The 15,440-nt window shown below is 42.5% G+C and overlaps 1 protein-coding gene and 1 long non-coding RNA gene across 8 annotated transcripts in view; one reads left to right on the top strand and one right to left on the bottom strand.

The window, feature by feature from the left end:
- LOC147018086 (uncharacterized) overlaps positions 1-13,998 on the bottom strand; it is a 23,748-nt gene extending 9,750 nt beyond the window's left edge. For 2 of the 4 annotated variants that reach the window (XM_085897427.1, XM_085897425.1), the window contains exons 1-4: positions 13,832-13,998; positions 6,037-6,100; positions 5,812-5,939; positions 3,528-3,644 (exon numbers count right to left, since the gene is read on the bottom strand). In XM_085897427.1, coding sequence (XP_085753553.1) covers positions 3,528-3,644; positions 5,812-5,939; positions 6,037-6,100; positions 13,832-13,988 — 466 coding nt within the window. In that variant the 5' untranslated portion in view covers positions 13,989-13,998. The remainder of the gene's footprint in view (positions 1-3,527; positions 3,645-5,811; positions 5,940-6,036; positions 6,101-13,831) is intronic. The other 2 variants (XM_085897428.1, XM_085897426.1) reach the window with 2 other exon arrangements.
- The window catches only part of LOC147018084 (uncharacterized), a 154,429-nt gene continuing 152,034 nt past the window's right edge, over positions 13,046-15,440 (top strand). Inside the window, exons 1-2 of one of the 4 annotated variants that reach the window (XR_015062273.1) lie at positions 13,046-13,226; positions 13,763-13,921. This is a non-coding gene — a long non-coding RNA (uncharacterized LOC147018084). Of the gene's footprint in view, positions 13,227-13,612; positions 13,922-15,440 lie in introns of those variants that run through there. The other 3 variants (XR_015062272.1, XR_015062274.1, XR_015062275.1) reach the window with 3 other exon arrangements.

The raw sequence follows: 15,440 nt of genomic DNA, 5'->3' as shown, positions 1-15,440 counted from the left end.
GCTCCCAAGCATGTAGCCGGTCCGGTAGCTGAGAGGGTGTGTAGCATTGGGATTCTCATGTGTGTACTATGTGTGAACATCTTTATAGTTGTGGAGGAACTGGGAAGGGTTCGAAACAGCAAAGTGCTTACCTTGTGTAGGCCTTCTTGGGTTGCTTTGTGCAGTTTCTTTGGCTTGAGGAGTGTGGGAGGTGTCAATTATTTATATAATCCCAGCCACCTGGGTTTACTTGATAAGGCAAGAGCTGATTGGCTATTCCCTCCATTCACAGGTGAGAGATATGGGTGGGTCTTTCTTTATTTTTATATTTGTGTGTACATATATATATATATATATATATATATATATATATATATATATATATATATATATATATATATATATATATATATATCTCTCTCTCTCTCTCTCTCTCTCTCTCTCTCTCTCTCTCTCTCTCTCTCTATCTATCTCTCTCTATCTCTCTCTCTCTCTCTCTTTCTCTCTCTCTATCTCTATCTCTATCTCTATCTCTATCTCTATCTCTATCTCTATCTCTATCTCTATCTCTATCTCTATCTCTATCTCTCTCTCTCTCTCTCTCTCTCTCTCTCTCTCTCTCTCTCTCTCTCTCTCTCTCTCTCTCTCTCTCGTTACACAGATTACTCTATCCCAAATCAGGTTATCTTGCAAATCTCCAAAATTGCTTGAGCTCTGTGAGGTATGCCTCAAAGGATTCATCCCTATCTTGATTCCTTGTTAAGAATCTGTGGTGATCTACCGTCTCATTTATGGGTAGGTTACATTGTATCTTAAATGCCTTTATCACATTCTCAAGTGTTTCCGTACTTGCCTTTATAGTCTGATACAACTCCTGCTCTTTACTGCCAACCAGAAACAGTAACATCTTGATCTTTGTGTTCTCCTCTTGAGCAGCAATGGTTAAATCGAAGTACAATAACAATTCTTCTTTCCACAGTCTACATGTCTGTGGTAGGTTACTCATCTCCAAATCAAGCTGCCAAGGTAGCTGAAGTGACTCCATGATCACTCAACATCCAGTGCTCAAGATAAACACTTATTATTCCATGTACGTACTCTCAAAAGAGGCCTTACGACCAATTACTGAGGGAGTAAAACCCATTCCCCAGAAAGAAGTGCACTCCAAAACTAGTACTTCAGAGTAAGCCCAGTAGAATTATCTCTACACTTTCTCGGCAAGTTTAATGCATCTGATGTAGTTACAATGGAGACAATAATCTTCATGAATTTCCCGTGCTCACGGGAATTTCTAGACGGAATTGTGAGGAGTTTCCAAGCTGTGGAAACTCCTCACAATTCCGTCCAATTCCAGTAGTACCATTTGCTGATTAGCATCCACAACTCGCACAACTTATGGGGATTGCTCCTACCACTTCTGACACCATGTAATATTCTCGCTTCTCTTAATATAGTGTTGTAGATTTCAGAATCAGATCCGAGTAATGCACACAACATCCGGGTCCTCAGACAGTTATTTCCATAAATGCATGTTCAGAATAGACCCATCCCCTTGTCTGGTGGGATTCTGACTCTGATGGATTGGAGAAGGGTAAAGAACAGATTCCCTTTCTTTCTGATGGGATAACCTTTTCCTCTTTACGACACGTTCATGTTGTATGATTTTATGTCAGTTTTCATTTTTGCATGAGCGATATTCACCGTTTGCACCCACGGATAGATAACTGTTAGCCCAACGGAGACTCATTCTATTCTCTTTCGATTAAGACACATTGGCTTGGAAATACACGATATATTTACACATTTTATTTTGGTTTTCAGTTTTTACTTTGGACTTGCGGAACATTTGAGTCATTGAACACATCGCGGGCTTTTCCTGAACAGTTCATTTTGACGGTCGGGCATAGCTGTGGTCTCGGATCATTTGGCTTGGGACCACCTTTTTCATTGACTTCAATACCCGCCTTTCTTTTATCAACGTTTGATATCCACCTTTTTCCATTGATGTTCAACACCCCATTCAGCAGCTCTCTGGATGCTAACTGGCTCTTATTCGTATGGGGCTGAACAAAGAGGTGATGGTTGCCCGTTGACGTTTTGTGAGTGCTTCACGTTTTCGCTCGGTTGTTCTGGCAAATGGCTACATCTGGTTTGATCGTGAGGAGAGAATTATCGTGAGAATTGACGGTTGGAGGTCACGTGCATCAATGCGCCAATAGGCAAGCTGGATTTGGCTGAAGTCTGCTTGAGGCTCCACCCACACTGGTCGCCTCTAAAAAGGATGGGAGGACCACCTTCCTGACGGTTGGTATCAGCTCCTCGCAGCTCCTGACGGTTAGTGACAGTTTCTGATAGCTCCTGACAGTTGGTGATAGCTCTTGACCATCTTGATTATATCCAAACATACCAAAACTGGGAGGTTATAATACCCAAACTAATTAACCTGTCATAGTCGGCGTGCACAGCAGTAAATGCTCGGCCGCATTACTTAGGATCTAATCAAGAGAAGATTGGCGCATCGCCAAGGGCGCGCTCTCTGGTCAGGAGGCCACGGGACCTCTAGTTAAATGGCAAATTAGATGGTGGACACTGGAACTCGTGGTGAACTGATTGGCATTCGTGGTTGTGAAGCAACCCACCACACCACAAAGTTAATTGTGAGCGGTGGCCCCAGGTCCGGTTCTTCCGAGGAGAAACAAGGATTAACCCCCTCAAAATACACTCGGTTCCTGTGGCCATAACAACAGCAAACGCTTTGGCACTTTAGGTTCAACAAAATGGAGCAATCTTTATAACTCCGCTCACACTGCACGATCATGCCCCCTCGGGCATCTTGTGCTCTGTGTCTTACACAGGTCAAAATGAAATACGACATAGAGATCATAGGTGGGAATTGACCCATCCCAAAAGACGGATTCTTTGCTAGCTCTTTAAACTTTGTATCCGAATGTAAAATAACGCAGATTAAACAGCCGCTTTGAATTTTCCAATAATTTTGTGCAGGTAGCCATGTCTTGTACAACATTGGCCGTAATCAATAAATTAATTTTTATATAGCACTTTTCATTTCGAAGCAACATCCCATAGCACTTTATGCATGAGATGTCATACATATTCCTAGCCAGTGCCAGCAACAGTGATGTCACATGTTTGTTTCACAGCAAATCATAAATCGTGCGTAAATTGGGTGGACTGTTCCAGGAGGATCATCAAACAAACCAATCTATCAGCATTGGCTTCCCAAAGAGTCAACTCCATCTGAAGGTAACAGTATTCAGGATTTGGATTCAAAGTTTCTGGAAACAGAGCGAGGATCACAAGAATTACCAGGTTACTATTAGATTATCAGTAAAAACCCAACTAGCCTATTCATTACCTTTAGGGGAGGTGTAGTCGAGTTAAATGCGACTCCAGTCCACGCATCAAATGTGTTCGAATGGATGCCTTCAGAATAACCTGAAGTCGCTATAAAAAAGCAGCCCCACTAAAAATCCCAATAACTGGATATACTCTTATTTTAAAGCAGCGAAAACTTCTGTCCAACTTACCTATAGACAAATCCATACGACCAATATCGCGCAGCGCCTCGACCAGTACGAGCGTTTCTGCACTCTCTGCATGCTCTTCCCACCAGTGTACAAGTCCTTCACTGCAGCTCATGCTTCCTACCAGAGCCACATGCAAAAAACATGATGATGACATTACTCCAAAACACACACACACACACACAAACACACACACACACACACACACACACACACACACACACACACACACACACACACACACACACACACACACACACACACACACACACACACACACACACACACACACACATACACACACACACACACACACACACACAATGGATTTCAACATCCAGGTTATACTTTGCACATCCACAATTATTAAATAGGGGCTGGCAGGATAGTCCAAACCTAGAGGTATGCACACTCGCCTCTGAGCTATTTAGCCTGAGTTTGAAGTCTCGGCCCAGCTATAAATTTCCCTCCTGGTGTTTCACAGGCAGGGTGATTAATCAGTGTGTGCCTTCCCTCGAATGGACGGACGTTAAAGATCCCACGGTGTCCTTCACAAAGAGTAAATTAGCTGTTAGCAGCACCATGAACAAATTCCAAATAAATTCCTGTCCTAACAACTGCTGGGAAGGCAATGGCAAACTACCCGGTATAACCCTTGCCAATAAACTGCTTTGGCAGCACCGACACTCTGTAGTGTGTAGAGTATGGTACATCTCATCTTATAAATTTTAATACAACATAAGAGTGCACCTTATCATGTTTTACTAGTAATAGGCGTCTTCAACCATTCTTGACCATGTTGTGGAACGTTGACTGAGGCCCTCACTTTTTCACCTTTATTCACTTTTAAATTATTTTCTTCACGACTGCTTGAGCGATTGACAAAATACTTTCAACATTGGAGTGCCTACCCATGGAAAATGTTTTTAAACAAAGATACATAATGATTGGATGGAAATTGCGGCCGGTGTTCCAAAAAGTCTGTTTTCTGTCGGCATGGGTCGCAGGATGTTTCACGTATCAGGAATAAACGACCCCGCTCCGCTCTGCCTCAGCCGAATAAACATGAGACAACTGATTTAGGTGCTTTTTTTTTTACATAAGCAGTGTGGTGAGGGGTGAGCAACATCAAGCCAGTGCAGCATTTGAGTTGTACAAATCGTGATAACAACTTGTCTTTCAATAACGGAAAAAACTCAGTCTCACTGTTGCTCCAGGAGGATCATCAAACAAACCGACCTATCTATTCCTCTGGTGAACCAGTGGAAGAGGTACAATTTCTTGAACCTCAAGGCCTCATCATTACCTATGACCTTTCCTGGGCCAACAATATCGCCAATTGGAATACTGCTCTCCCCTATGGATTGGGCCCCAGCATCCATCTGTCTCTCCTGGACTCTGTAATCTGAAGCTCACAACATCATTGGCATTACCTGCCATGATGTCGAAGCATGAGACCTGTTGCTCTCACAATGCCAACAAGTCGGTGGCCTCTGTTTTTCACTGCCTCTCTTACCTTCTCTTATGTTAATTTTTGAGCTATATATTTAATAACACAAAATCTTAATTTACCAAAACTGTTTGGTAAATCATTAGAAAAAGATTAATCATGATAGAGTGCACCAAAGTGTGAGTGGTGGTGATGGTGAACCGATGGCGTTGGGGACGGGATTGTTTCAGCAAGAAGAAACATACACAAAGGAAGAATAAGGAGAGGGATAAAGATGAATATGGGTCTTCATTGGGAACTTCATCGACATGATTTGATATGAAGCAAGTGGGGAAATAGTTAATATGAAACTTTTACTGCCTGGACAGGCCTGACGTTCGACTGCAGCTGATTTGGCCACCAATTTGGAATGTAATGTGTTCAGGGCACCAGCCATAACTCATCAACTCCTCACAAAAGACACCATGGGATCTTCAATGTGCAACAACAAATGCGAGCAGACGGAACACCCGGCTAAATGTATATGCGATGGATGGTGCATTTTGTGGTGCAACACCCTGCCGATGAAAAAACAGACAGTTTATCCAGACAAGGCAACTCACAGGTAAGTGTAAGTGAGCTACCCCTGCATCATCTTGTTGTACATATGAGCAAGACAAATAACCATGAATATGAAACTTTTTGCAATTAGCACTAAAAGGTGATTGAGGTGATGGAGGCCACCTTGAAATACTGGAAGCACAGAGGCATATTAATCATGGTGGAGATAGAGAGGAGTTCGTGAGGTTGAGAGGATCAATAACGGATACTCCTTTTAAGTGGAACCTCTTTCCTGACCTTGTTTTGGCCTCAAATCACCCAAACGCTTGTCCAGCGCGACCAGGAATGGCTCGCACTCCTCGGGCAGCAGGCTGTGCATTAGGCGCTCCATTTGGTGCGAACCCACATCCTCGAGCACTGCACTCCTCACAAGGGATACCCGTACTGTATTTCTGCTATCCCACAGCACATTGTACGTACACACCGCGATTATGTACATCCAATATGAAATTATGTACTCACAGTGAGAATGGTGCTGGGTTCACGTTCTCTCTACAGACGGTGGAATTGACACCCAGGCGTTGCTCTGCATTCATTATAACAATTAATATCATGGCATCATGTGTTTCCGATAGTCATGTATTTCTGACAGGCATGTGTTTCTCGATAGCTTCCGCTCCAGCGCAATATTTTTTTCTCTTTGACGTCACACACCAACATGGAAGCGAGCAGAAACCTGACACATCACTACATTTTACACCACTATTTTGAGAGCCATGCTTTGAGTAAAGGTAAAGTTTGTTGATTTTGTAAAAATAATATAAATGCAATCGTTTTTTAATATTGCATATTTTTCTTACTCATAAAACTATTGAAAACTCCATCTGACATTTTATGTAACCAAGGACGCTCATTTTTGTATCGAGAATGAGGATCCGTTACTAAAATTAGCATAACTAAGGAGTGCTACTCTGTTAAAAATTTTCATCTATGGAAGGCCAAAAGTGTCACATCTTTAAACCTGAACTTTATGGAACTGTTGTTTTTATTTGTATTTTCAGCTTTCCCCATCCTCTAAACAGGTACGAAGATGCTCATACTCGATCACCTTCTGCGCTTATATAAGAGCATACCAGGCAGTAAAGGAAGATGGTATTCCTGTTTATAGAGCATCAAGACAGTATGCAGTGCCATCGACTACCCTTAGAAACAGTGTTGATTGTACCAGATCTGGCCCTCAACCTATTCTGTCACAGCTAGAAGAGTCTGAGCTGGTTACATGTTACATGTACATGTTACACATGTACACATGTTAAAGATCTTTCTGCAGTTGGGTGTGGCTACACAAGGACTGAGGTATTGACCTTCGCGACAGATTATGCTGTGAACCTCAGGAAGTGCCAGAAAGATGCCAAGTGCCATGCAATGGTTCTACAACTTCATGGACACATGGCCTGAGCTGCATGTGGTAAAACAATCAAGATTTATCTGAGGTTAGAGCACATTGTGCACCAGAAGAATCAGTAACAAGCTACTTCAAAAGAACGGGACCATAGTTTAACCAAATACAAGGCAAAGGACAAACCACAGCAAATTTATAATAGAGATGAGAATGGCATCGATACAGAATACAAGTCACCTAATGTTGTTGTTGGTCATAAAGGTGAGGTGTCATGTCACAAGCTGTCATGGCTGAAAGAAGCAAGATTGTCACCATGATTGGAGCCGTAATGCACTGGGAAGTCAGATACCACCTTTCTTTGTTTTTCCTGGACAGCGAATGGTGCCAGACTTGATGCAGAGGAAAACTGTTGGTGCTGATGGAATCGTGACATTGACGGGATGGTCAAATGCCCAGGTTTTTTTCGAGATTATATGCAGGACCATTTCATTAAATGTGTACAGGTCGGGATGCTTTAGACACAATACTTGTCCTGTATGATGGTCACAGAAGCCACGCAGCTATTGACTTGATCAACTGTGCCAAGGAAAACAATATTGTGCTGTGTGTTGTTCCTCCACACTGTTCCTATAATCTTACAACCTATGCATGTCAGATGTTTTGGACCCCTTCAGCTAAAGTATATAGTGCATAGCACTATTTTGGACTATCTGGGCTTTTCAAATTTTTTGCTACATTTTTTTTTTTTAGCACAAATGTTATTTTTAATCGTTATACCTGAAGGTATCTAAAAAGGGTTGGTGCCATTTTTTTCAATCACTCCTAAGGCAGCCATCTTGGATTTCAAGATGGCAGCCATGATTTTACATTTTTGGTCATATTTTTGCAGCCAGAATACAAAAATGATAATTCTTTCAGCAATTTATACATTTTCTGGTGTAAGTAATCTTGTTGGATCTTAACTGATGTTGTCAGACCAATAAAACATTTAAAAATGTCGGATGTAATACAATTTAACACCGATAAACAACATATTTTTATGTTTCATGTATTACAACTTACATATATCAAAACATGTAGGTTATGTTCGGTGTAAATTATTTATACAAACATTGAATGAACTCCAAAAGGGACAAACTTATTTTATATAGAGCAATAGAAACATTTTTTAACACAGTTCTAACAAAACAATTATGTCTCCTTACAAAATTTTAATGAGCATATGGGCAAAATATATAACTGTGTAATTGGTTTGCAAAACTCCTGGCTTTGTTAAAACAGACTATAAGAATGCAAGTTATAAGCCTATTGAAATCTCTGACAGTTCTTTTGAATTCATTCATCTTCAACTGAATCGTCCATTTCTTGATCTCTGTGTAAGCCTACAGTATTCTTACAGTTCTCTGTTACCTCACAGCTACATATCTCTGTGCATGCTAGTTTGTTCAGCTTGCATGTACATCACGTGGTACATTTGCTGACCCCACAACCACATTTGACAAGCTCAACAACAGAAGATGGTGTGGCAAGTAACTCAGAAAGCTCAGAAACCAATTTACCATCTGATGCTTGTGTCTAGCCTAGCTGGCAGCACTAGGTCTGGGTCTCTTGGATGAAACAGTAGGTCCTGGTTCCAGATGAAAGCTCGCATATGAGCTTGAAGGATGTGATGGTTCCATGCACCTGATGTTGGCAGAATTTTGCCTACCCCCTGATTTCTTGATTGCTTCCTGAAGCGATCCCATCTGAGGTTTCCGGCTGTTTTTTTCTTGCTCTTTTTTTTTACTCATCAACTGGCAGAGAAACTCTTCACATCCAGAGATGACACTTTGGGATGGCACTTTCTCTTTCCCTTGCCACAAATTTGTCCACAAGTGTCACATCCAGTTATGCAGTGGAAGCCTGGAAGAGCTGCAGTTTTTGATGCTCCTCGACTCTCATAGATTGGTTTCAACAAGACTGTTCTCCGTCATTCTCCTGTTCCAAAGATCATTGCTGCGCAGTGCCTAAGCTGAGGCAATCTCCTTTAAGCCAATACAAGGACATCAGTGTTCTGAGTCATGATGTGAACAATCTTTCCTTTAGCACATAATTCAGCTGCATGCAGTAACATCAAAGTATCTGCTTCCATTTGTGTATTCACATCTGTTGATGGAAGAGAGTCTCAACATTGGTTTGAACATGAAGACATGTTCCTGTGACCAATGAATGGTGTGTCAAGTTGCAGAGTTTTTTCAGCAAGGTATAATGTCAGTGAATCTTTTATGTTGTTGTTTGCCAAGAATGCCTTTGAATCCTTGATAGGTGGAGCATCAACAACATACAATCCACAAGTTGATGTCTCTGAAGTTTGGCCATGACTCTTCATATCCTTCACAGAATCATGTCACACATAGTTGTCAAATATCAATCGACCTCCCTAATACTTCCTACACCTCGCCTTTATGACCCTTGTGAAGACATCACCAAGTTCTTTTCAGGTTTTCAGTCTTGCTGATGACATACCTTGATAAACAACTGACATGCCATCAAATCACAAGGTAGGTGTTATCAAAGTTGCCAGTTACTGCATCTCTGTCTGTTTAATGTTCATCTTGGAATGGCAGTTCTTCCAAGACACGTAGGACTTCACTTTTACTTGCACAATAAATGAGGGATACTTCAGAGTTCATAAGGTTTGGGTTGACTTCTGTGCATCATGATTTGAAACCACTATTTCAAGATCTACTTGACGATTTGACTTTGATAAAATGAGCATTTGGGCAAAAAGTGAATTTGTTGCTTTCAGTTCATAACTTGTGCATGTTTTTAGTTGGGGGCTCTTCTTTTGCATATGCCATCATGCAGTAACCTTGAAGACTTCATTACATGAAAGAAAAAAAGAACTATGTTAGGATATCACTTCTTACATAATGCAAAATAATAATATTAAATAAATATCATCAATGTAAATATATAGTGAATTTTAATATATTATCCACATATAAAAGTACATAATATTTTAGTTGTGTTTAAAGTATGCAAGCACAAATATAATGAAACAAAATCATCCCTTTATGTCGTCTGGCTGCAAAGATATGACCAAAAACGAAAAATTAGTGCTGCCATTTTGAAACCCAAAATGGCTGCCTTAGGAGTAAAATAAAATAATGGCACCAACCCCAGTGTTATAGCTTAACTTAGGGTATAAAGTGGATAATAAATACAAGTTCAAAAAATGTAGCAAAAAATTCAGAAAGATTACATCAGGACATGCACGTAAACCAGGAATGTTTGTCTTTTGCACGTCCCAATCATTGTACAGTAACTAGGTACGATGTGTGTAGATTGGCTTATAACACCTAAATGCATCAGCATTATCACCATTAAATCTAGTCTGCATTTGCCAAAGCTGGAATATATCCATTTAAATTCGCAGAAGAAGTTATAAAAAGCCTTAGCCTAAATTTGTTCCATCAACGCTGTACACAACAAGTCATCCAAATTAACAATTTACATCATTCATCCGGTGAAGTAGACAAAGAAAACCAGCCCCATATGTCCACCTAAGAGCAGTGATTTCTTCAGGAAAAGGGGGAAAGGTTGAAGAGAAGGTTGAAATGAACAAAAAGAAAAGAAGGAACATTATTTGGTAGCAAAGCTGTAACAGAAGAGGAAACACTGAAGACAAAAAGGGCATTCGGTAGAGCATCCACTGGAACATATCAGGCCGAATAAATTTTTGAAATATCATGCTATATATCGTTTTTAGCCCTATCTCTCAATGGTGAAGAATCACTTATATTAATAAATCGTAGTAGTTGGATCCGAATTTTCACCAAAACCTAATAAGTTCGTCCACACACACTGAACCCGTCCACAAAATTTCATCTGGATCCGTCCACAACTTTTTGAGATATCCTACACACAAACAAAGAAACAGACATTTAACAAAATCGACTGACCAATATATTGGAGAAATCTTTGATTTTGTAAGTAGCAAACAGACAAACAAACAGACAGACAGACAGGGGTGAAAACATAACCTCCTTAACCAGCTTCGGTGCAGAGGTAATAAATCACTGCTGGGGAAGACTAGCGATGCACAGCCTGGACCTTCACATATAAACCTGGTACCACCTGATGACTCCGCAGATGATGAATCGCGTCTCACATGGCAGATGAAGAAAAATGCTGTTTCGAAAACGTTTCGACATCAATTATGACAATATTCACAAAGTGCCAATTGTTAACTGGGTGGATGGTGACTCGTGTGCCCATTGGGTACATCTTCCATTTTCTACCAATGTTCAAGTGGTGAAGAGAAACACCCCATTCAAATGGCCATGCTGTTAAGAGATTTGTTAGATTTTATTAAAGACATACAGTATGTCAAAAAGGGAATAGTTTAACTTACCAATTTATGTTACACAGTTACCTGAATTAATAGCCTGATGTTGGCTCAGTGGTTAGGGTGCTGGCTTAGGATCCTAGTCCTGAGTTTGAGCCCTGATTATCACTGAATTAACACCAGGGGGTTGACTCAGCCTGTCATTCCTCCAAGGTTGGCGAAATGAGCACCAGTATACTGGACCAAACTGGTCATAGGGGCCCGTGTGACCACTCCTTGGCTTTTTTCACAAGATCTTGGCTATTCATTGTTCACCTTGGCATCTTGGTTTTCTATTGGTTTTCTTGGAGTATAGGTTTTCTAATATCATCGCTTTTCCGAAACTTTGTGAATTCTTGGCTTTTTTCATTGGCTCACCTTGGCATTTATGAAAATGAGGAGTGGTCACACTGATAGGGACACTGCATCAGTGGCAAAGCCACGCCCACAGCCAATGATGCAACCAGCAGGCAAAAAGGCAGCACACGATGGGAACCTGAATTAATTATCATTTGGAGTTAAGATTTTAACAATTGTAAACTGTCCTGAACATTATTCCACCCAGAAAGGCAGAAAAGGATTGACACAATATCAGTTGACGTCAAACATATTATTTTGTTTGTGTTGTGATTAATATTATTCAGAACTGGCTCGGTAATTGATTTCAAAATTATAACTTACAATTTTGGCAACATTTATCTAATCTCGTAAGAGTACATCATTTTAAAATAATGTGCACATTCCTCCTCTTAAGTAAGACGAGTACAGGCCACTGCAGTTGCGTCTTACCAAAATGACGTCATAACATCCCTCAATGTATATGTAAATCATTATCGGAAACACATGACGCCATTTGGTTGGTTGATTTTGACCGGACGTATTACTGGGTCAAAATTAGAATGTTAAGGACGAAATGTTTACAAACGCAACCGCTAGTTTACCGGGATGGCGGTTTAGCGGTTTGGTGGTTTGGCGGTTTACCGGTTTGGCGGTTTACCGGTTTAGCGGTTTACTGGTTTAGCGGTTTGGCGGTTTACCGGTTTAGCGTTTTGGCGGTTTACCGGTTTAGCGTTTTGGCGGTTTACCGGTTTAGCGATTTGGCGGTTTACCGGTTTACTGGTTTGGCGGTTTAGCAGTTTAGCGGTTTGGCGGTTTACCGGTTTGGTGGTTTAGCGGTTTGGCGGTTTAGCGGTTTACCGGCTTGGCGGTTTAACGGTTTAGTGGTTTGGCGGGTTCACTCTCGTGTAGATTCATCTATCTATAATTCCAGCAATGTGTGTGTGTGTGTGTGTGTGTGTGTGTGTGTGTGTGTGTGTGTGTGTGTGTGTGTGTGTGTGTGTGTGACCGCTGTTTCTCGACAACCACTGGTCCGATCTAATTGAAACTTGCCAGATATATTGCTGGGGACCTGTGGATGTGCCTTTTCAAGGTTTGATATTAATCGGACAAGTGGTTCCCAATTTATGGCCATTTATTTACCAAACCAAAGACAAGACACGTTGTTGCGTGGGCGTGGCCGATGGGGAAGGGAAGCTCAGCCGCGTTCCCCATTACGGGTTACAACGTACGAACTTCCGGAGAGTGATGACTTCGTGTATTCTAATAATTTCTCGATTTCTTCTGCACATTTATAGATAAACACTATGCCCCAAGTTATGATCGTTTTCATAAAAGAGGGTGCATAAAATTTCAGTAACATCAGAGTGAGCTGGTGTGCTCCGAACCAGGAAGTAAATTTTTTTGTTCCTTTCTTCTCCTCTTTTTGTTTTTCCTTGCGACGACATTGCGAAAAGGCAAAATACGTTGGCGCGAATTGAATAATTGGCCATTAAAACTAAATTGCGAATAATCATAACTGCGATATGCGAACTTCCGGGCAACGCACGTACGGGCACGTGAAAGCGAAGAAACGGCCTGTGTGGTTGTTGTTTCTTGCTCGCGGTTTGAATATTTATTTATAATTATTATTATTATTATTATTATTATTTTTTTTTTTTTACGGGCACGTACTCGTAGAACGAATCGTCCAATTGGAAGCGACAGAGATTGACTATTGAGACGTTAAAATAAATGTTTATTTAATTATTTCAGTTATTCAAGGACAAGCGATAAATTAAATAATAAACAGGCGCACATAAGCAGCGCTGAGGAAAAATACAATAACTCTTTATGGCAGTTGATCCAATGTGTATGTAAATAAAGAATGTATATATATATATATATATATATATATATATATGTATGTCATAAAAATTTGTTTCACACCATTTAAAGAGATTTTGGACAAAAATCGCAACATTCAAGGAGATTTCACCACAGCGATCTCCAAGACTCCATGACCGCCATTTTCGATCCCAAGCGTCCTTTCTCTTTATTCCTTTCATTGTGCTTTAATTTACCTGCCATTATAATTGGATGTTGTAAATATCGCGTTATAAAAAGATTAAAACACGATTTTCGCTGTTTGTTTCGAACAGGTAATCTCGTTTGTCACGAAATTTTGCTGTAAAAAAGAAGATGGCGGGATTCGTGTCGAGTGGGGTTACCGGTGGATGAGGCGAACGACGAGATGCAAGAAACGAGGATGAAAAGGATGAGGACGTTCTTCTGCAAGCGGTTCGAGTCCGGCATCATGCGTAAGCTGTCCGTGAGCACCCGCACTCCCGAAACCAGCGCTCCAGTAACCATCACCCCCGTAACCATCACCCCCGTAAACATCGCTCCAGTAACCAGCACTCCAGTAACCAGCACTCCCGAAACCAGCGCTCCAGTAACCGGAACTTCCGTAACCATCACCCCCGTAACCATCACCCCCGTAACCAGCACTCCCGAAACCAGCGCTCCAGTAACCATCACCCCCGTAACCATCACCCCCGTAAACATCGCTCCAGTAACCAGCACTCCAGTAACCAGCACTCCCGAAACCAGCGCTCCAGTAACCGGAACTTCCGTAACCATCACCCCCGTAACCAGCACTCCCGAAACCAGCGCTCCAGTAACCATCACCCCCGTAACCATCACCCCCGTAAACATCGCTCCAGTAACCAGCACTCCAGTAACCAGCACTCCCGAAACCAGCGCTCCAGTAACCATCACCCCCGTAACCATCACCCCCGTAACGCGCACTCCAGTAACCATCACCCCCGTAACCAGCACTCCCGTAACCCGCACTCCCGAAACCAGCGCTCCAGTAACCATCACCCCCGTAACCAGCACTCCTGTAACCCGCACTCCCGAAACCAGCGCTCCAGTAACCATCACCCCCGTAACCATCACCCCCGTAACCATCACCCCCGTAACCAGCACTCCCGTAAACAGCGCTCCAGTAACCAGCACTTCCGTAACCAGCACTTCCGTAACCATCACCCCCGTAACCAGCACTCCCGAAACCAGCGCTCCAGTAACCATCACCCCCGTAACCATCACGCCCGTAACCATCACCCCCGTAACCATCACCCCCGTAACCATCACCCCCGTAAACATCGCTCCAGTAACCAGCACTCCAGTAACCAGCACTCCCGAAACCAGCGCTCCAGTAACCATCACCCCCGTAACCATCACCCCCGTAACCATCACCCCCGTAACGCGCACTCCAGTAACCATCACCCCCGTAACCAGCACTCCCGAAACCAGCGCTCCAGTAACCATCACCCCCGTAACCAGCACTCCTGTAACCCGCACTCCCGAAACCAGCGCTCCAGTAACCATCACCCCCGTAACCATCACCCCCGTAAACATCGCTCCAGTAACCAGCACTCCCGAAACCAGCGCTCCAGTAACCATCACCCCCGTAACCATCACCCCCGTAACGCGCACTCCAGTAACCATCACTCCCGTAACCCGCACTCCCGAAACGAGCGCTCCAGTAACCATCACCCCCGTAACCAGCACTCCTGTAACCCGCACTCCCGAAACCAGCGCTCCAGTAACCATCACCCCCGTAACCATCACCCCCGTAACCATCACCCCCGTAACCAGCACTCCCGTAAACAGCGCTCCAGTAACCAGCACTTCCGTAACCAGCACTTCCGTAACCAGCACTTCCGTAACCATCACCCCCGTAACCAGCACTCCCGAAACCAGCGCTCCAGTAACCATCACCCCCGTAACCATCACCCCCGTAACCATCACCCCCGTAAACATCGCTCCAGCAAC

The sequence above is a fragment of the Eptatretus burgeri genome, chromosome 10 (genome assembly GCF_056783735.1).
Source record: "Eptatretus burgeri isolate ZD-2024b chromosome 10, Ebu_testis_v1, whole genome shotgun sequence".
Classification (NCBI taxonomy): domain Eukaryota; kingdom Metazoa; phylum Chordata; class Myxini; order Myxiniformes; family Myxinidae; genus Eptatretus; species Eptatretus burgeri.
Note: the sequence above shows the minus strand (reverse complement) of the source record. Positions and strands in the feature narration are given on the sequence as shown.